The sequence below is a fragment of the Takifugu rubripes genome, chromosome 22 (genome assembly GCF_901000725.2).
Source record: "Takifugu rubripes chromosome 22, fTakRub1.2, whole genome shotgun sequence".
Classification (NCBI taxonomy): Eukaryota; Metazoa; Chordata; class Actinopteri; order Tetraodontiformes; family Tetraodontidae; genus Takifugu; species Takifugu rubripes.
Window position 1 is genome coordinate 1,450,011 of NC_042306.1, and position 21,792 is coordinate 1,471,802.

At 50.8% G+C, this 21,792-nt stretch overlaps 1 protein-coding gene across 1 annotated transcript; it reads right to left on the reverse strand.

Moving 5' to 3' along the window:
* Positions 1 to 479: 479 nt before the first annotated feature.
* On the reverse strand, positions 480 to 20,631 carry LOC115246467 (solute carrier family 22 member 23-like). The gene is made up of 10 exons (XM_029830998.1): positions 20,025 to 20,631; positions 15,465 to 15,568; positions 15,234 to 15,388; positions 8,408 to 8,576; positions 8,187 to 8,314; positions 6,408 to 6,510; positions 5,519 to 5,754; positions 4,933 to 4,965; positions 4,342 to 4,465; positions 480 to 3,930 (listed from the first exon to the last, which is right to left on the reverse strand). The coding sequence occupies exons 1-10, from the start codon at positions 20,529 to 20,531 to the stop codon at positions 2,547 to 2,549; spliced, it is 2,943 nt and encodes a 980-aa protein (XP_029686858.1). The 5' UTR covers positions 20,532 to 20,631; the 3' UTR covers positions 480 to 2,546.
* Between the last annotated feature and the right edge of the window lie 1,161 nt (positions 20,632 to 21,792).

Below are 21,792 nucleotides of genomic sequence, written 5' to 3' on the forward strand. Positions count from 1 at the left end.
CCCCTGGAGACGCAGACAGAAACGTGGCCAAATTCATCAGCACTTTACTTCGATGCATTTCAACACCCTTTTCTTTTAATGCCGAACCTCTTCGAATATCACCATATTTCAAGGTCCAGCGTTTTACATACACACACACACACACACACACACACACACACACATATAAATATATACTAAGATTTGCTACCTGACGAAAAAGGGGATCACAAACATGGAGAAAACTAGTTTTGTTATCCATCATCAGAAATGTATTATGTGGCATGAAAACAACCTCTGAGCTAATGTTTGGACTAGAAACACACGGGCATAAAAACACCCGTTTTGTCTCTTGCCGGCCACCGTAGTAATGGAGGGTGGTTGGAGAGATGCGTTCAGGTGCTGCATTCTGTATCATCGCCACCAGATGCTGCCAAATTTTACACACTGGAACATATTGATCCTTTTGGGCCCCGTTGAAAATGAGTAGGACAACGATACACTGATCAATAAATAGTGGTTTATTTTACCAATATATATGGCTTATATACAAGTGCATTATGTTAAAACAAAATGAAACCAAACAAATAGAAATTATAAATGATACAATCCACGTTTTTTTTTTTTTTTTTTCCCATTTACATTCATTCAAGTCCCCTGTCGAGTGGGTCACGGGTCCTGAACCTGAAATGTGAACACAGGGACTTTACGTCTCTAAAACCTTTAAGTATTGAGTTCAGAAGCATCTAGAAGTGCACGTTATGCTCTCCTTCATCAACTATACACCAACTCCACGCTTTAGTTTGCCTTTTTTCCCTGTTCTCCTACCCTGACGCTGGTGCTAGCATAGCTTTGGATTGCTTTACCGATGTTTCACCACAAAGTAAAAGGGAAAGTTTCTCGATCAGCACCGTGAAATAGCTGCATGGTCGTTGTAAAAATGAAGAACAGGCTTTCCAGGAAAACAATGGATGCGTTGTGCTGCGCTGTCGTCGTCACCATGTCGTCACGTGGGGCTTTGGCCAAATGCAGGTAACCGTTTCTGCAATATGTACAAGGAGACAGATGCCAACACTCACACAGGTATTCTAGAAGTTACTGACTCCCGTTAATCTACTGCTGATGCACAAATCCCTAATTAATCCACTGTCAACATCCTAATCCACAAACTCGATTACACACAGGTCTATTGCATTTATTCTGACTCAATTGTGCTCCAGATTCTTTCCCACTGTCCCTTTTTTTTTTTACTGTCACCATTCTGAACTCCACCAGATATGACGTCACATGATTGCAGGGCATTGTGCTTTGAGGCTTAGCAGCACGGCGTGTGCGAGATTTCAACTCTCCACAGGGAAAAATCCACCAAAACCGCCCCGTCGTGCTGTTAAAATCATCATCATCAAAAATAAAAAAGAGCTGCTCCCTCAACAGGAGCAAAAAAACAACAACATTCACAGGCAGGTCGTGTGTGTCGGGACACACACGACCAGGATACAAGAGGAAAATGATGAGTCACGGCGACGCCGCGGTAGACCGGAAACACTTCCTGAACAAATGTCATGTGACCCCGTCACATGTGAAATGAGGATCATTCAGTTGGCTCTAGAGTTTTACAGTAACAGATAATTATTATTGTAAACAGGTAGGTGATGCTAATCGCGCATGAGTTCCTATAGACAAATTATGGAGCTGCTGTAAAACGTACGTGCACGTGGCGGCATGAGACACGTTTGCTTTGCCACCCTCAGACCCTGATTTTCATGCTCCGTCGCCCACCCAAGACCACGTGGAGCGACCGCCAACACTGAAGGTTACGATTTTTACAGGACGGTGGGGCCGCTGGATCCTTAAAAAAAAAAAAAAAAATCGAGCTCCACAACAAGTTAAGCTTTTACTTACAAATCACATTTACAAAGAAATGCTTCCGCGCTCTGTAAATTGAATTCGTGAATATTGGCTTTTCACCCATGATTCTTTTGTTTGATTTTGGAAGGGAATTTTGGCACTTTTTCTCTTTGACTTTACTCAGAAATGTGGTTTTGGTGCGTTGACCTCGGCCCGTTTCCTGTAATCGTGAAATGAAATATACGCTGTAACATTCAGGTGTTTTGTTCGTACGGGTAAGGCATTTTTTTTTTTTTCCTAGCAAACACACGAGACAGACACTTCATTTTCGGCAAAAAGTACCGTGGATTATTATTTTTTTTTTCCCCCCTCGATTGCATGTTTTCCCCCGACGCTCCTGCGGGGGCAGCGCTGCCTCTTCACAAGGACAAATTCCCATTCATTTACACCAAAGTAGTTTATAGGCTGGTGATTTCAAGTGACATTCACGGCGAGCGGGAGACACTGTCACATGACCAGCCTCTGGCACTCGCTCACTTGATCGTATTCATTGGCTAAATGCAGGAAGAGGGCACACCGAGACGTAAGCAGCTCCTGAAGACCAGGGGACGGCGCCTCGGGTCAAAGCAGGACCCCCTCCGCCCACCCCCACCTCTCACGGTTCCATCGGGCGCGAGCGACCCCCCCGGTGACCACGAGCGCCGGCTGCCAACACTGATTCACGACGACGCGGCACCGTTGGGGGTGTTGTTGTCAGGGCTGCCACCGTCCGTGAAGGAGAGGGTGTCCCTGTCTATGGGCGAGGAGACAGTGCAGTCTATAAGAGTCTGGAGGGAATCAATGGCAACCGGACCCTGTGCTGGCGGGGCAACGGCTGTGGGGGGTTCTGGAGTGGCGGGGCGCACGATTTGTGTCACTGGGAGGATTGTGGGACTTTGTGCTGCAGTACCGTCAGTGTCTATGACAACAGGACCCAAAGCGTCAAGAATGGACTTTTGGCCGGGGAGGGGGGGTGGGGAGGGTCTGCTGTTAATACAGGGAGGGGCTGAGTCTAATTTTGGGGTGATGGGGGAGTCTGTGACAGGGAGTAAGGGGGAGTGTGTAGTGGGACCAGGTGGAGACTGGTCCACGTTAGACTCGGTGGGGGGGCAAGAGTTGGCTGATGGCTCTATGGAACGGTCAGTACCTGGTACTGGAGGAGGAGTGGGTGGGGGGGGAGGTCTGTCCTGCATAGATAGAGCACCAGGTTCTGCTAAACTGGCTTGAAGGTCCTCCTGCAAAGACTGGGGAGATTCTGGGGAGACGCTGCGAGTTTCTACTGGGTCGGGGGATTCTAACACGGAGCTGGGCCGGGGTTCGATGGTGGGGGTGGTGGAGATCAGGAGGGCTGCTGGGGTGGGTCCGGAGGAAGAGTCCCCCCTCGTAGCCGTGGATTCGCCGCCGTTCACCTGGGGGATGACTGAATGCGGCAACGACTTCACAGAACCTCCGTCTGCTGCCGGAGGCTCGTCGGCCAAAAGTGGGTCCGTGACGTCGGGAGCTTCCTGGGAGGAAGTGGAAGACAGGGGGCGCAGTTCGCTTGCATCTATGACGCCGTCCTCACTCGGACCGGTCACGGGATTGCCGGACAAAGACGAAGGCGAACGGCCGTTGGGGTCTTTGGGCTCCAGCTCGTTGGGGTGCACCTGTACTAACGCAGGTGCGGTCATATCTGCGGTGGACAGGATGGTCAGATCCACGGCCGAGGAAGCGGTGGACTCCATGGTGGAGACGACTGTGGTGGCGGCTTCGTGGAGCGCCAAGTCCTGCACCCTGCTGTAGTCCCGGTTGTTTTTAGAAGGGCCGAGCAAGAAGCGCTGCTCTCCCGATTTCCTCGGCTTGAGGAGGGTTTGACGATTGTAGGTCTCCCCGTCGGCCAGGGTCTCGGGGAGCGGGTGGCGCCGTGTCTCGGGCAGCAGGAGGATGCAAATGATGCAGATGAGAGTGCAGCAGGCAAAGATAATGTGATGAAGGAAATAACCCTTCTGGTTGTGAAGGTCCATGATGGGCCCCGTCAGCATGCCGAAACCAGCGCTGGCCAGGACGAGGCCCAGGCCGCCACCTCTGTGGTGAGGAAAGCATCATGTTAGAACAGAAAAGCAAAAGGATTCCACGTCAGGTACATTACAAACCGCACGCTGCCCTTAATATCGGTCTTTCACTTCCATTCGGAGCCATTTTTATCAAGCAGCAGCAGAGAGTGCTGCAGTACCGCCCGGCACCATCCTACACATGCAGTACCGGCTTCTACCATTAGGGGTCAGCGGAGAGACAGTGTCAGGATAACACACTTACATAACCCTGGCTGGTGAGAGCCTCCTGCTATACACATATTTACATTCCCAGATGGGAGAAGTAAGCACACACTCAGGTTATTACATAGGAGTAAACATAAATGACTATAACTGTGATCGGAGGATGCGTGGCGAAAACACGTCGTGCACGTTAACACAGTCGGCGTTCCAGCGGGCTTACCTGATGACGGTGGGTGTGATCTCGGCACAAATGAAGATGCTCAAAATGCTGACCCCGTAGGAGGAAAACATGCCGATGATGGAGAAGGAGAGGGATAGGTTCTTATTTAGCGTGTCTGAGCTGTCTGTAAACAAAGCAGGAGGCAAACGTCAGGGGCACCCTCTGAAAATTAACACTGCACATGTGAACGCATCAACATTTAATTATGGGCAGGCAAATTTAAAGCATGAACACTGTGGAGTTCAGAACACAAAGGAATGATGGGAAATCTCATATAAGCCAGTACAGTTACATTATGATATGGCACTCATATAATGAAGACTGCATGGATTTTGCATGAGGTAACTGTTTGGGGTTATGTTGCATCACCACCTCCCACCCACACTGGGATCGGAGACGAGAGACTACAGAGATCAATAAAGAGGGGAGAGCTCCGAGGCCCACGAGACAAAGGTAAAAAACAAGCAGAGATGAGACCGAGGCACATTTGAGCTTGTGTTATGTGTCACTACGGATGCATAGACGCTGCAGGGAGGAATGCAGCCAAGACACGTCTGGAAAAAAAAGAAAAATAATGACGGAGGAGCTTACCTATATTCAGCTGGCCGCTGTACTTGCCCAGCACTGCGGGAAAATCAAAGATACGCTCCATTGAGATGCATCCAAAGATTAGACAGTCATATTACAACTAAGAACACAAGGCGACGCTGGCAGTTAATGTTACTCCGTAAACTACCTGGAACACACTTGACATGTTCATCTTGGTAAAACATTAAATTGAAGTCATTGGTTCCCGGGCAGCTGGCGTCCAACTTTGATCCAGCGCTTGTTTTGGTACACATTGACTAAAACGACCGAGCTGACGCTCGTGCGTAGCGTTACCTTACGTTAGCACAAACACCTCTGCATTTAGACTTGATGGGTTTCTATCAATGCTAAAATCAATCAGGCTCTAGAGTTATTAAAACTGACGTGCACGTGTGCAGAGAGTGCCGGATCTGGGAGGGGGCTCCAACTACAGTATGTGCTGATGGCTAATGCTAGGCCGGCTAATGCTAATGCTGGCTAATGCTAATGCTGCACTCATTTAGGTCCATTTTAATTTGAATACACAGAAATTTGATTGGCATTAGTGTGTGTTTTTATAGTTGCCGGATAATTTAGCCGAGCTACTCACAATTAAGCAGGCCCAGCTGCAGCAGGGAGGCCAGAGCAGTGATGATCATAAACATCAGGAGGCCGCCCCGTCGACCCATCAGGCCCACCGCGGGGCACAGCACCAGGCAGGACGCCACAGTAATGACCGCCTTGGTGTAAAATTCCACGTAGAAGTTATCGGACATGATGGTGTTGTGACCCTCGGGGTCCATCAAGCTGCGCACAAAGCAGTAATGGATGCCGAAGCCTGTTAGCCTGTGTGGAAATAACACCCAGAAGGAGGGAGTGAGGCAAGTCAGAACATTCAAGAGAAGGCAGCAGGTTAAGTGCAGGGCTGCTTAAAGCTAAGACTTGCGAGGACATGACCCCCAAAAATGCATGCCAATGTTGGGTTCCCTCTCCTGGCTGCCTATTGTTCCATAAAGGCCGCTCATGTAAAATTTATGCTGAGTCAGGGGAGTCGGAGGGTGAGGCCATGTGCCGAGGCAGAGCTCCAGCTGAGCCTGCCGCGCTAGAAGACGAGGGCTCAGGCTGCGCGAACAGATCCCGCGGGACATGAAAAGGGAGACGGCAGCCCAAATATGGAAGGCCAAAAGCTCTGAGAACTCTGCCGATCGATGCCCCATCCAGCCTCCAGGTTAATGGCAGCTCAAAATGGCGAGTGAGACCGGCACTGCCTCGCCCGTGCACACGTGCAAGCACGTACAGGCCGGCTCCTCCCCCTTCTTCAGGCTTTCACTGCCTGCGTGCACCGACACAAACGGTGCACGCAGGCAGCCATCTGGGAGGGGGCTCCAGCTACAGTATGTGGTGATGGCTAATGCTAGGCCGGCTAATGCTAATGCTGGCTAATGCTAATGCTGCACTCATTTAGGTCCTGCTGTAATGGCTGCGGTGAAAAGGCTTACGAGTTCAGGCAGAGCACCACGATGTTCTTCCACAGGTTCCTGGTGCCGACCATCGTCATGATGCACTTCCTCTTGGGCTTGATATGAAGAACTCTCTGGAGCTCTGCAAAGAAAAGCACCTGGTGGTCAATGGATGGACGACATCCGACCTCTCACGATGCCGTGTTCCGCATAAAAAAAAATGAATCACTGTTGGATTTTGTGATTCAGGTCTTGACAAAATGACACACGTTCACTTGTGCAGAAGCAGCCCGTCTGGACCAAAAACGATTCAGAGGAAATTTGACATGACTCAGAGATTTCCAGGATCAGCCACAGGCGTTCCCTTCATCACCAGCCCAGGTGTTACCACACCTTTGTGAAATGCTGTATGTTTGGGTTTCACCATGCGGGTTGCCACAGTAACACAACCTTTGCTTAGCGATAGCACACGCTGACTCAGACACGTGTCAGCATTCCGCACCGTCGCCCCAAGGTTATCTCCGGCTGCCTTGCTCAGCTTTTCCACAGATTCCCCAACCAGAGTGGGAATATATGCTCTCGCTCTCCGAGAGTGAACCTAACCAGCATCTGCAAGTAAGATATTTACCACTCGGGGAGGGGGGGGGGGGGGGTATTACTGTGTTTGTCGCTGCTATTTAGCTGTACTGCTATAGTGTGCTGATCACCTGACAGGCCTCTATCACCCCCCCACTAGTTATCCTGATTGCTGTGTAGTTTTTCTCTAAAGCGCCTTGAAACAATGTTGATTGTATAAGACGCTATATAAACAAAGACTGATTTGATTTGATTTGATTTGATATGTCAGCACACACACTGGGAGCTGTGGTCAGATCAATGCTGGGAGCTTCTTCCTTCAGCCTCTTCCCATTACTGTCCAGATTAATAACTGGGGTAAACGATGGGCCCTTGTGGTCACATGCTGTAAACGCACATCCAGTAATGCAAGTCAAAAATAGCCTCCCTGTCTCCATGCAGGGACTATTTTTATGGAGGAACACACAGGGCCGATAGAGAGATGCGTCACATGACACAACAAAGTCTGCGAAACCAGTAAACTTGTGATTTACTTGCTTATTTGTTACGTCGCTAGCGTGCGTCCACAGACGCCGACCTGTGGACACACGGACCGGTTTACTGTCAACAGCCACGGATGGTGGGAGGAGCTCGGCTGGAGAGACTCACTTTGGATGTTGTCTTTATAATTTATTTGATATCATAAAGGAAAGGGTGAAGAGCTGACAGCGGCCTGTGTGACGGAACATGAATTACAAATCAAAACTTGTCGGATTTTTGGTAACAACTGCAGAACAAAGAGCGCTCTCATGGTGCACCCTCCTACTCAGCAGCTGCGCCAGGCCAGATGTTTTAGTACTGTAAACTGCACGGAGAAGCCAAACTGATATGGCATTTATCAGCATTGCAGCACTCTGGCAGTTAACCTTGGGGTCAAAGGTCATGACCTGTGTCTATCTAGCATCTGTGCTCCCATCATGTCAGTCCCAATCCCCCCACTCTGGCTGTAACCAAATTAATTACTTTTCTGCAGTGTCATATTGCAATGTTCAGTGCCCAAGAGTGCTCCGTTACCACGGTAACAAGACGAGGAACCTGATATAACCTTGTCGATCTGTATATTTAGTGAAGCACAGATGGTGGGTGCAACAAAGAAGAACAAAGAAATCTGCAAAAGCTGCAAGAGAGTCAAATAAGCAAAAACATGTCCCCCAGCGTCACATCGTGACGAGATTACAGATGCTGTCATTGTGTATTATTCACCTGTGAAGATATTTTCAGGGTCAAGCTCCAAATTCACTTTGTTCTTCTTTGCTATGCGTTCCATGATCCAGTTGGAGCGGTAATATTGCTGCGTGGCCAGCAGCCAGCGGAGCGACTCAGGGAACACCCTAAGAAGAAAGATGGGGGCTATCCTTAATGAGACACGCATTGTGACACAAATCCTCCATTAGAAGCATTAAAAACCAGCACTGGGGGCTCACCAGATGTAGGACAGCATCAGCACCAGAGGGCAGATGATGGCGACCTGGAGGACCTGCCAGTCACGGCACAGGTAGGCCACGACGGGCATCAGCAGCTGGCCGGCCAGCATCAGGAAGCAGGTCACCATGTTCATGGAAAACCTCCACTCTGGCAGGCAGATCTCAATCCCTGATGGGGGAGGTGAAAGAAAACAAGCAAGATGACCACATTTGATGACACATGAGCACAAAGCATCACCTGATACTGCCTTTGGATTATGGAGAAAGAGAGTTTTAAAGCGAACGTGGATGTAGCCGCGAAACCCCGCAGGGATGCTAACGTTCCCCGGTTCCAGCCTGAGTCTGGCACCCGGCTCTCAAAAAGGCGTGGGAGTTGTTGGAGGCAGAGTTCAGAAATGACTTCAAGGCCAAACATTTCATCAGAGGCTCATGTCGAGCGACCCGCCGCATCAAATGTGGAGATATATAAAGAGCAGATAGACCAAAACAGTAGGCGGCTGTGAGAGGGAACCAAGCAGAAAAGAGGTGCCTTGTGCTCGATTCTCTTCTGTCAGAATGGCACCGATTCATCCATCCTGCCATTAGCATGCACGCCACACTGGCAGCCTGGAACCGCCGCTTCAGCCCCCAGCTCCTGCAGCCTCACATTCAACAGTCTCACTTTATTTGTCCGGTTTCTCATACATGACCGTTTTTATCTTGTTTGATTTCTAAATGGAATTTTCAAGGTGACATGGCCAGTATAATACAGTGGGCTGGGGAAAGGGGGGGGGGGCGGCTTCATTCCAGTAGAAAAGACTGGAATTTCAATTAGGACTTGCCCCCTTCAGAGGAGCTGAATAATGCTCTCTGTTCACAGACACTGTCACAGCTGGAATGCCAGAGCCAATGAGCTGAGAGAGGGGCGATGGGTGCGAGGACCTGCTGGGTTTGAACCAACTAACCTCGGGACCCCCGTCTCCCCCTCGCCCTCTCTGCCCCGTGGCGAGCAACGGTCCTCTGCTTGCACGCTGCGTGGGATTTGAATTCTTCAGCCATGTCAAGTTGCCACATTGTGGCCAGAAAGCTCTTGGATTCTGTGACAGCCGTTAAAAAAGGCAGCGGAATAAAAGCGTTAAGAGAAATAAACGCCCGAGTGCAGGTTGCACGTTGTGCTGCACGGAGCTGCAGAATTAGCAGCAGATTGCACGACGGAAAGGAGGCCTGAGCTTCTTACTCCTGCTGACCCTAATCCTCCATGAAACCACTGGATCAGCACCGCCGCACTTCCCCGCTGACAGAAATCCGTCACAGGCCGACGTCACATGACAAAAGCACGTGACACCGTTCACGACGATAAAAGGGGAGTGATGGACCCTGGCTGAAAGGGGGATCATCAATAATCAAACCGATCGAACCAGATCTAATGATGGTAATCCCCAAAGAAGCTTTGTTGCTCTGCTGACTCAGGCTGCACGGGAATACGAATCAGCCACTCTGGTTTCTCTGACCAGGACAGGAAGCTCATTGTTTTCAGGGGCTGGTCACCCACTGAAGGCATTCAGAGTCATTCCTGACGCCAGGGTCTAAGGTCGTGACCTCTGATTGGTCCAATGAAACGATTACACCGCTCGGCTTCGGCCCCTGCAGCCAGATTCGGTAGCATAAAGCTATAGAATCATGTTGTGGACTCGGGTTTCCTCCCCTCTTTTCAAGGGAAAATCCCTCATTGTTGTTTGGGTCCTCCTGAAGCGTGACTGTGGGCTTCAGGAGGAAACAACCCAGAGCTATTCTGAACCGTCACACCTTAGAGATCAGCAGACAAACTAAAAACACGGCTCAGTTACGCAACCAAGCGTAAATAAGCAACGGCATCATGTCTCAAAGCAACATTAGTGGAACTTAACCAGGTTGAAACCCAGCTGGATTCAACATTTGCCACTTTTTTGGGCGGACGTGTGAGATTTAACTATCTTTCTGTCTCCCCCTGTAACGTAATCACACTTTTCCCAGATATTTTGCTCTTATTTGACCCATTTTCCCGCAGCATTACAACCCTTTCCTTTCTGAGTTTGAAGGTTTCGCAGAATCAGCTCTTGATAATGCGGAAGCGCGACCGTGCGTGTAACACTGGGCTGCTGTTCCAAAGCCACACTGGATCTAATCGCACGCACGGCCAATGAGCGCGTGCTCCGAGCGGCGGGCCAGGCCGACACAGTCAGCAAACAACGCTTCCCACCAGGAGTCTGTGAACTTTGGTCAGGCTGCAGCTCCGCGACGGCAAACAGCACCTCCAGCTGAGCCTGGTGACCACAGGATATAATCATTTGCACTAATTAGCGGACACTGGTCCAGAGGAACAAGATAATCCAGCCGGAATTGCTGCCTGGCATTTACACAAATGTGAGAGGGGAAAGAGCGGCGGTGGTCAGGAGGGGTTTTAAAACTGAATTATTAAAAAGGTGTCACAGGCAAAGTGCTCCTGGAATTTATTTTTTCGATGCTTCAACAGTGTTTTTCCACATTTGTCTCAAACACAAATATCCGCAGGTCTCCACTCTGACTTCAAACACGAGAGACAAGAGGCTGTTAAACGGGAAGAAGGTCGTGCTGAATGAGCGGCACCGGCGCTCTCGATGTAGCAACGAGGTCTCCAAGAACAGGCAAAGGTCCCTCATGCTGATCTGTCCAATCACTGGACTTTGTCCAGCTGTGTGTATTGAGCGATAGATATGAGAAGTTGCAACTAAAAGGGTACAAACAGAGGGTTGGAAAAAACAACTTCAGTCCCACTGTGGGGAAAAAAACTTCTTGCTTTTAAACAGGGAGGAGGGAGAGAGAATACTCAGGCTGTTGTGTAAGCCTGCAAAACTGCTGACGCGGCACAAAGCGGAACTTTAACCCGGTTCAGAGGAAAAAGAACTGGGCTGTCACCTTTCCTCGTTATCAGCAGCCAAAAAGGACGACCAGCCGGTGACAAAAACAACACATCTGTGTCTCCATCGGGTGGCGTCAGGCAGAGCATGATGGGAAATGAGAAGCATCCGTCTTGGACTGGACAGACTGACAACACGCAGGCGATCGGAGCATGCTGGGGAGGAGTGGGGGGGGGGCGCGAGCAAGCAGACGAGACTCTCACACAGGCACAAAGGAACTTGTTTACGTAGATAAAACACACACGGAGCTTGCATCTTTCCGCTCTGCCCCACGTGGCTGCATCTGTGTGCAGAGAGATTAAGATCTGTGGTTAGAAGAGGGCGCGACAGAGGAAAGGAACAACACACGCGGTGAAGAAACAGGAGCGGCGAGGTACGCTAGCCTGGCCTGGCCTCAAAGATCACCGCGCTGTCACATTACTGGACGTTTACGCGGGAACGTTTGGGGTCAAATACACAGCCGAGAAGGTCGTCTACCTACCGGGGCAGCCAAGAACGATCAATGCTCTCGCAAAACAGCTCTCACAAACGCTACACAGTATTAGAGATGAAAACTATGGAGGCACCGTTCTGATACGACATGCATTAAACAGACTCATCCGTGGGTCATTGTCTCCATGTCCGTGTGCATATTTGATCTGCACGTGTACAAAAGGAGTGACAGTAAACACAATCAATACACACCGAGTGGGTGCAGCAGCCCTTAATGTGTTGAAAACACCGTCTCCCACATGCTGAACGGGGTCATTTCAAACTACACGGCTGGTTTTTCTTAGAACCTTTGAGCGCATCTCTAAAAACAGAAGCTGAGAAGATTTATTAAGCTCCAAAAAGGACATTTTTTGCAACTATGTAAAATGTGGAGAGCAAAAACACGTGACTCAGCATCTGCAGGGAGGTTACTGGGGTTCAGGAGACATGAGATGAAGCTCTTTGTGATGCTCAGTCATGTGTTCTGTCCTGCCTGAGTCTGTGTCACACCTTTAACCACGACGAGGAGAAGCAGGATGAGGCCTGCTGTCTGATTCAGACACGGGAGAGGAAACCGAGACGTGTGTGGACAATTGGGAGACAAAAGGCTTTAGTTCTTTGTGTTTACTCATCACATCATGATGCTGAAAATCACCATGAATAGCACAAAAGTCCCGTCTGATGTAAGCAAAATAAGCAAGGAACCTCCAGATGTGATGTGAAAGCAGCTCCAGAAGCCAGAGAGAAGCAAAGAAAAGAAGCGAGACTGAAACAGATCTGACAAATATAAAGAAGTGGGTTTTGTTTTTTTTCCTGGCGGACTTTGAAAATGTGCAAGTCTACAAGAAAAGAAATCGTGTTTCTTCGAGAAGCAGCTGATTTATAGAGGGGAACAGCTGGCGTGGACGCGTGGTGAAGTCTGAGCTAACAGAAAGAAGCTCTGGCCCACTGCCCCAGAACGCTTCATCTCAATCCGCAGCACTAACCGCAGTCGGTCAGCATGACTCAGCAAAGCCAAACGCAGCCGTGTGTGTGTCTGTGTGTGTGTGTGTGTGGGGGGGGGGGGGGCTCACGAGCGAGTGAGGGGTGAGTGGGTGGCGTGTGTGTCGGGGTGTTCTCTGAAGAAGCGAAATGAACAGCGGCACGATGCTATACACGCGACACCCACACATGGAGGTCAGCATTGCTTTCGATAGCATTTAGCTTAGCGCCGCCGCTGCTACGGCCTGTTCGACACTCCCTTTTAAGACGTATGCACAGCAGGGGGGTTGAGCCCATCCTCAGGAATGAGGAAAAGGCAGAGGTGCAGCTGCAGGTCTCAGCTCGGCGCTGCATTCGCGGGCACCAGCTCCAACCTAGCATCGGGAAAAGGGAAATCCCGGGAACCCCACAGGTGCAGCAGGAGAACATGGAAACATGGTTCCGGTTCCAGCATTCCTCCCAGCTCAGAGGTCGCCCTGTTCCCCCCTCACATCCGTTCAGACTGCCAGAAAAAAAACAATTCCATTCTCTCGTTTTGTTTCCCCCTCCTGTCTCTGTGGTGATTCCCATGTCTCCGACAGGCTCCACCATTCTCATAAAGGAGGGTCATGTGACTCATAACATCAGACGCGTCACGTGACTGGCGGGACACGTCAGTCGCTGTGTGTGAACGCAATAAATACACTTAAATCTCGAAACGCCGATTGATTTTCCGCAGTAATGCGTTATCGAACGGCCGCATTCCAACCGGCGGAGTGGCGCTCACGGAGTTTTGTCAATACGGAGCGGCTGCAGGATAAATAGCATGTGACAGAGGCCGCACGCCATCAGAAATAAGGGCGGGGGGCAGCGAGATAAAGCCTATACAAATATGGAAAGGTCAGACTAATCATGTGTCCCGACAACCATCAGAGGAGAAGGTCGGAGGGTCGGTCCAGGGTCAGTTTAGGGGTTTGGATAAGCGATGAGCCGAATACAACAGAAGCCGCACAGCCGCTGCTGAACACCTCAGGAGCTCTGTAGGGGGGGGGGGGGGGCGCCGCCTGACTCACAATCAGAGTCGTAAACAGAGGGAGGAATGCAGCCCAGCTACTTCCAAAGCTGTTTCTCGTAATCCAAGCGTTCCCTTTTTGTCATATCCAAACCCGAGGAGCCGCTCGGAGCGACCACGTGTGCGTCGCTCTGCACGACAGGAAGATTTTAATGACAGATTTGTATGAAACGAGACCCATTTTCACTCTCTACCAACTCCGTTAATCACCAAATGACATCCAGAATCAAAGCTCCTGCTCTAATCCTCCAGTGGAGTCAAGACCGGAAGGTTCTAGGTCGAATCTCCAAAGAAAACACCATCAAAATGTCAAACATAAGGACGATATTGCTGCCCTGTTGCCTCCTCCTGTCCCAGCCGGGGTTACACCGAGTGCTACGTCTATTTTGGGATGGTGGCGAAGCTCAGATGTACAGTAAAGACTCAATTAAAGGACAAGGACACCCCGGTCACCCACTCCCATCATGCCGCCCCCTTTCCCCCCCCATTCCCCCAGCTCACCTTGGCTCCTGGAGACCTGCTCCCCCACGAGTCAATTACGGCCGCTAAAGAGCTGCACCGCGGCCGTGCGGTCGATTTATTAGGCGGTATCAGCTCCCCGTGATAAAGCCTCCTCCACGCCAGCCTTCAGAAACTAATGCAGCGCTCCTTTGGCGCGTAGTATCACGACCTTGATTGCGGAGAACCAAAGGTCACATCCAGAGAAAAGTTGAACCTCTGACAATGCGACGGTCCGTGTCCTAAGTCCAGCGTGCCGTTGGGTCATCATTGATCACCAACGATGGGAATTCAATTTGAGAATGATATTCTGGTGAATGAGGAGAGTTCACTTCTGGGGTAAAAAGGCTTCCAGTCTCTCTGGAATGAGGAGCTGTTCCAACAATGCAGCTGGATTTAATACATATTAGCAGGTCAGTGAGGTGTAATTACACTTCCTCTGGCTGGACGCTTCCCTCGGAGATTAAACGGAATAGATTTCAGATCGGGAATGCCTGGGCGTAAGGAGAGTAGCATAGCATTACTCAGAGGGGGAGGATGATAATGCACGGTTCTTTTTTAATGTTATAGTGATGTTTTAATACATGCTCAGCGCTAAAGAGGAAATCTAAAGACTTAAATTGCCGTTCCAGCATAATTACATTAGTTTTTAAACAAGACGCCGACGTCTGTCAGCAGCACAACAGATCAACATTAGAAAGTCTGTCAACACGTCAGTGGATCAGCATTTCCCTGTTAGCCGTGGATCACATCCAGTAACTGTTTAAAAAGAGCTCTGTGCAAGACTGCAGCATTTTTGGATGTTTATACCTGCTAGCCCACCTGAGCTCAGCTCCGTTAGCATTAGCAGAACGCTAACCCAGGGTCAGTTTCCAATATGGCTGAGGTTTTAAGGAAGAATTCCACTTACTGAGCAGGTACAACGAGAGGATGATGCCCGCCAGGCTGAAGCCTTCGAAGAAGCGCAGGATGCTGAACATGGGGACGTTAACGGAGAAGGCCACGCTCAGGCCGAACGCCAGCATGGACAGCACCGATATGATCAGCATCGGGTGGCGGCCAAACCTGCCGGCAAAGCTCGGAATTACATCACACGCTCGCAGGACGTAGCGTTCGGTGACGCTCGTGACGAAACTCTTACCAGTCGGCGAGGATCCCAAACACCAGGTAGCCGAAGCTGGATCCCACCACCAGGGCAAACTTGGCGATGTGGACCTCCGACGCAGAGTCGCACACCAGACTCCACTGTGGAGACAAAAGAGCAGGTGCCAGTTGAGACAAAACTATTTAAATTTTTTTTTTAAAAACACCCTAATTTTCATAACTGCCGCTTTTAAATTGATTATCTTTAGACGAGAGTGTTTCTATTTTTAAACACATGATGTTATTTTTCATTTTATGACTCAGGACAACTGGGATTGTGGTTTTAATGGGACGTCAAAGTCTTCTTTTCAGTTTAACAACCCACGCTGATACGTCAACGGGAGAAATATAGTGGAAATGTGTGTGTTGTGTTTTTATATTTATATTCTGTGGCGTTCCCCAACTGTCCAAATGATCAATGTTTTCCAATTAGCATCAACTCATTGCGAGTCAGCGTCCCGGTGCTGGAGTCTGTCCCAGTAGTCACAGGGAGTACAGCGGGTCACCAGTCCATCACTGGAACACACACCAGTCACACCTCAGCCTCCAATTAAACATGTTTTAGGACTGTGGGAGAAAACCAGAGAAAAAAAAACAGAACAGGCAAAGTCCAGCTAGCTACAGTTGGTGGTTCTCCAGCAGCCGGAACCAGTCTAAAAAGGGTTGACTGGCTCGGGCTGGACGTGACCTAAAGCCCAAACTGTTCCTGCCCTCTGCTCTTCACCGTTGGAACCATTAACGCAGCAACCTGATCAGAATGGAATGCTCCCGGATTAACCAGCCAGCCATCACATGGTCCAAGTATGACACTCATTCATGGTTTCAGTATCAATGTCAACGCGCTGCACCGCAAGGGTGTGTGTGTGTGGGGGGGAGGTTACAGTTACACAAAAACAGGCCCAGTGTGGCGCAACGACTGTGCGCGACAGGCTGCCGTGGGTGACCACGGCGCTGTGTCACACATGCTGGGGTCACATGGCTGAGTCACCACACCGACAGGTTCTAAACATCAATATTAGCGCTTTATTAAAAAATGGCCAGTCGCCATGCATTACTGATGGGGTTTTCTCCGCGGGCTGATGTCTGAAATGCAGCCGCGCCTCCGTTAGCATGCGCGGTACAAACACGGCAGAGACAGGAAATTCCCAGGAGCCTCGAACGTGTCAAATCTGTGGGGCCGTGCCGCCGCGGCCTCATTAGCCCCGGCAGCTTCTCCCCCATTGTCTCGCTCATTTGGAGCAGGTGCAGAGTCGGCTTGCGCTGCAGATTCATTAGCTGGGAGAATTCAGAGCCAAGCAGCAAATCAGTCCATATCCCCAGCGTGCACGCCAAGCCCAAGCCCGATGGCCGCCGGTGGCCGGCCCACAGCCGCGGTGGCGAGCTCGGATGAGGACGCCCTCAACTGCAGCTGCACATTTCTGCACTCGGTGAACTGCACGGCCCGGGATGGTGGGGGGCGGGGGCGATAGAGAGGCAGCACAGAGGGGAGGACGGAGAGGAGGAAGATTAGCAAAGACGAATCCACGAGTAACCGTGGTTACATTTTGTTGCTCAACGGTGCTTCCTCGATCCCGAGCAGGCGGGGCTCTAGCGGCGGCTGGCTGAACAACACCACATTGAAGTGTGAATCTAGAATTTAGTCTGCGGCTTCAAAATGAGCCAAACGTGGGGGGGCAACGTGCACACGAGGACTCTGCGGCAGAGCTACTGCTCAGCAACACTCTCCCTCCGCCACCCTGTGGGCGCCGCTGCCTGGCTAAAGCCATTACACGGTGGTCGTTCACAGGTGATGATGATGGAGAATAATGAGGTGGGGAAATGACGAGAGGAATCCAGCGCGTTTCCATTAGTCCACATGAGCTTTGGTGGCCCAAAAGGACAAACGCCCCCCCTCCACAGAGCACTAACCTCGACAGGCTTCATGGGAAACACCAGCAACATTTGTAAAAACCCAACAACTGGAGAGGAACAGTGTAGAACGACAGCCGCAGCAGAGAGCGCCAGTTTGCTGAGCCCAGCCACAGATAAAGGGTTAGCATCACATAGTGACACGCGTGGGGATGCTCGGTGTGGAAATAACGTATTTACTGCTGCGTAAACATCGAGGGCTTTCCTCTGAAACACTGGCGTCCACACGCTGCAGCTTGCTGCAACACTGAATGGCAACGACAAATATTTGAGCAGCTCCAAAAGAAATAATTAGCTGGTTCTTTGCATTTACCGTTGCGGCCCGAGGCTGCACAGCTGCCGCTGCAGGGGGCTGCTGTGACCCTCGCCCCAACCCTGTCCCAGCCACATTCCTGCTTAACTCAAGCTCCAACAAACAAACCTTAACCCGTGGCGAGGGTTAGAGACCCCGCACTGCGTCCCCCTCCCCGCGACCAGACAGCCCCCCTATCAGACGCACAGTAGAGCCGCGGCGGCGCTTTATCTTTGGGTCACACGCCTTTTCGGCGCAGGCTCCCATTGTGGGTAGATTCGGTATCTGCAGCGGGGCCGTCACCTTCAGACAGCTGTGATCATTTCAGAGCGTCCCACGCTGATCTGGGGTCTGCGGCGGGGGCCAGCCAGCTGAGTAAATATGAAGGGACGCGGCGCAGCGAGGCCTCGGCGGCGGTGTCATCTTTCTGATCTATGGGCGTCCCACCTCCAAAACAGTGATAACGGGCCGTGCCTGCACCCACTAACACGATTATACAAGAGCTCCTCATTATCAGGTTCACACAATACTCTCAAGTATGACATCAGGGCTGGAGCTAAACAGTCTGTCCAACATCTGTACCCTGTCCCGTCAGTGGGGGACGGGGTAAAGGGCCGAGTCCTCAACACTGCAGATGGAGGCCAAGGTGGGACATAAAAAGTCTCATTTAAAGACACTTTGTGCCCAAATATCTGCGGCCACATTTACAAGAGAAGCTAGCTGGGCTGAGTGTAATCATATACAATCATTTCTAGGACTCCTGGGACTCTAGGTTCACCTCCTGGACTACCTCCCACCGGCGATCTGTCCCCGTGTCTTCTCCGATTCGGTGGTGGTGAAGCAACTAAATGCGTTACTATGGTCACATAATGTGTCACAAAGGGGACGGAAGAGCGCTGGACGCTATGAAGTGTCCTCAACACCGAGTCATCCCTCACGTCCCACCCATCTCTGGTCAGGGACCTTGGGAGATGGGAACAACCCTGCTACATCCACTCCTTGCAGACCTCCTGGTGGTGCTGGATGCCTGCGGCCGGGGGCTTCTACCCTCACGGGCCCGCAGTGGTGGTAGTGTCAACATGACATTCTCCGACTGCATGCAAAGGCAACACAAACAGCAGGATCTGGTTTATGATGCCAGCATCCCAGCGACAGCGCCGGCCTTCCGGAACAGAAACCACCGAGGACGTGTTTTACGTTTTGCTAACGTAGCTTTGAGGACAGAGATGCACACAACCGAAGGCCTGCACTTAATAAGGCAGTTTATCTGTCTGAGATTAAGAAGCAAATTAGGCGGTAAATGAGGTTAAGGCCTTAAACGTCCCCTTGACTCAGACGCTTCAGCTTCGTTGGGTTTCTTTTATTTAAATAGAGGGAAGCTGCCACCAATAAGCAGGGAGGGGGCCTCAGAGCCTGGCTCCACATCCAGCTCTCTGCTTCTGATTCCTGAGTAGCTGCCAAAGCTCCTCAGTGGTGGCGATGCTGCAGATTAGAAAGGTGGCTGAGATTCTTCAGGCTGCTGCTTTAAAACTCCTTCTCACAGCCTGCACAGGCATTTCAGGTTTCTGCTGTAGGTTTTAGCGTGACACAAAGCGAGGCCAAAGCTTCCCCTTCGCCGCCTGCTGACAGGCTGCAGTTCTAAATAAGCATCTTGCTTTAGAATGATGCCTTCAAAGATGGTGAAATGCAACCATCGATTACTGAGCTCAATAGTGGCGCCGGACCCAGATGAACCTGGAAACTGATATATGCTCATTAAATCCTGGTCCCTTCAGACCATGGCCACTACCCACAGTATTTCAGGCCCTCTTTTAACAAAAGAGGAAAGGGAGATTTACTTTTACAGTGAGTTCTAAATGAATAAATGATTCCTCTCACACCAAGTTGATCTCCTCCCCGGCAGCATCCACAAGGAGCCTCATCCATGACGGCTGATAACAGCTAAACACATCAGTCCTCATCAAGAGGATGAAAGACAGAGAAGAATCTGACCCGTGTGTGTGTGATGATGCTGATTTCCAGAGTCCACTGATGACCTTTGGCCCAAATAAAAAGCTCCCTGTTCTATTGTGCTCGACCAGCAGCAGATTCCACCAGCAACCGCGGTGGCGGTTTGGGGCCAAATGTCCCGGTTCGTGTCAGTTGTCACATTGAATCACGACGCATGAATATTTATTTTTTTTCTCTGAGCTTAGCTGGAGATGATAAAAACAGCAGCTACTGTTCACAGGCTGTCGTTAATCCGGTTACAGGAGCGCCCTGAAGCCGCTTTAAAGTGATATTTGCGAACAATGGTGGGGGACTATCTCACACGCATGATGGGGTGGGTCCTGCCCGGCCCCGCGACGGCCCGCTTACCTTGGTGACCACGTTCTGCACCAGCCCGGTGTGCAGCTTGAACTTCCACTCGCTGCAGTTGCACCGCATGTGGTCCACGTCACTGTCGGTGCCGTGAGCTCCATTGTTGTAAATATGATCTCCACGCGTGCCGTTGTTGGTCAGACGCTCCGACAGCGCGGAGGGAGCCGAGGTGGGCGCGCTCGCGTTCAGGACCGGCTGAACGCACGTACTGTTGGGCTGATCGAGCAGGAAATTGTCAGAGAACTGGATGGCTCCAATGAACAACGCCGGGATCCATGTGAGCAGGATCAGCTGCTTCTGGTACCTCCCGAATCCCCCGAGGAACGGGAGGACGCACTGGTCGATGCGCGTCAGCGGCGCCGGCGTTGTGGTTTCGGAGGACACGAAGCCGTTCTCCGGTTGATGGCCCTCCGTTTCCATCCGCATCGCCTCCATGTCGCTCTCGCCGACAGACGAATCGGTGTGTTTAGCCGGGGCTGCAGCGCTCCCCCCTGTCGACTCCATAATGCCCCCAGCGCTGGCGGTGAGAGCCCTGCGCAGTCTGTCACTGGAATGGAAATAAGGCGCACCTCTTTATCACCAGGAAGCACTTCCCCTCTCCCGTCCGCCACTAGAAAGCCGCGTCGGCCCCAATGCGGGTTCTGCAAAGCGCCGAAGCCGAAGCGTCAGCGCGGTTTGCGGTCCGAAAACGACGCGGCTCCCCGCGGGAAACGATTCCCCCAGGATTCCTGCCGGCCGTCAGCAGAGCCCGGGGAAGTGTGTGTTCCTGTGAGAGCCACAGGTAACACACCTGCCCAGAGAGGCTGCTGCCGACTCGAGCTCAATATGGCCACCTGTGACTCCAGGTGATCCTGGCGGGCAGGAAATGCGCATTCTCTGTAGGAGTCGTCATCCCTCGGTGGTTCTGGGGCCTCTGCTCACCTGGAAGATCAGCTCTTGTGTTTCACCCGAATGGGATAAAGTCCAATCATCCCAGAAATAATCGATATTTAGTGGCCCTGCAGAATCAGGACAAAAACAACGCCTGATATAAGAATATGGGTGAATAAGAGGTCCTGAACGCCTCATCATTTCATTTTCCCAGATTTAAAGTGAAGCAGGAGCAGAATGGTGTATTTATTTCTCTATAAATGTATTCATTAAAAATATGTAGGTAATCTGGGTCAAGGCTGTTGCACATTAATGAGTTGTTTGTTGTGTTTGTTGTGTTTTGTGTCATTTCTCTTTTGACAGAATTGCAGCATCATCTCAGCCCGGTTCCTTCCTGCAGCTGGACTTCCGCTGGTTATTCCAGACTGATACTGATTAGTCCTCCACCACTGCTGATGTGCACGGGATAGTTATCCTAAATTCAATGTGCTGAGTCATGTTTTCGGCTGTTTGTTACTTTATGTTTGACATCAGAAGAGACAAGTTGGTGAAACAGTCCAGGACGAACAGACCAGCCCGGACCTGCTCGAGGTTCCTTCCTGTTAGGAGGGAGTTTTCCTGCAACTGTTCTTCCCTAGCATCCTGATTCTGCTGAATATTCAAAGTCCTAGTGACTGAGAGCTAAGTGCTGGTTGCCATGGTGATGATAATCCGACTTGGTGTCCTTATTCAGCATAAGAACGCGTGTGTTTGACTTCTGAAAGGCACAAAACCTCCCAAAAAGATTCTATAACAGGATTAGAAAGATGCCAGCAAAAGAGTCGGAACACAAATGCTGTAAAAATAAAACTCCAAAGTTCCAAAGGAAGCTAATTGTTGAACACAGCACCAGTAC

Bases quoted from the DNA above. Each gene is read 5' to 3' on its own strand.
- LOC115246467 (XM_029830998.1), bottom strand. From the start codon at position 20,531: ATGGAGTCGACAGGGGGGAGCGCTGCAGCCCCGGCTAAACACACCGAT. The intron at 5,755-6,407 runs GTAAGCCTTTTC...ATTTCCACACAG, and splicing joins GTGGTGCTCTGCCTGAACTC to GCTAACAGGCTTCGGCATCC. The intron at 4,966-5,518 runs GTGAGTAGCTCG...ATTTTCCCGCAG, and splicing joins GCAGCTGGGCCTGCTTAATT to TGCTGGGCAAGTACAGCGGC.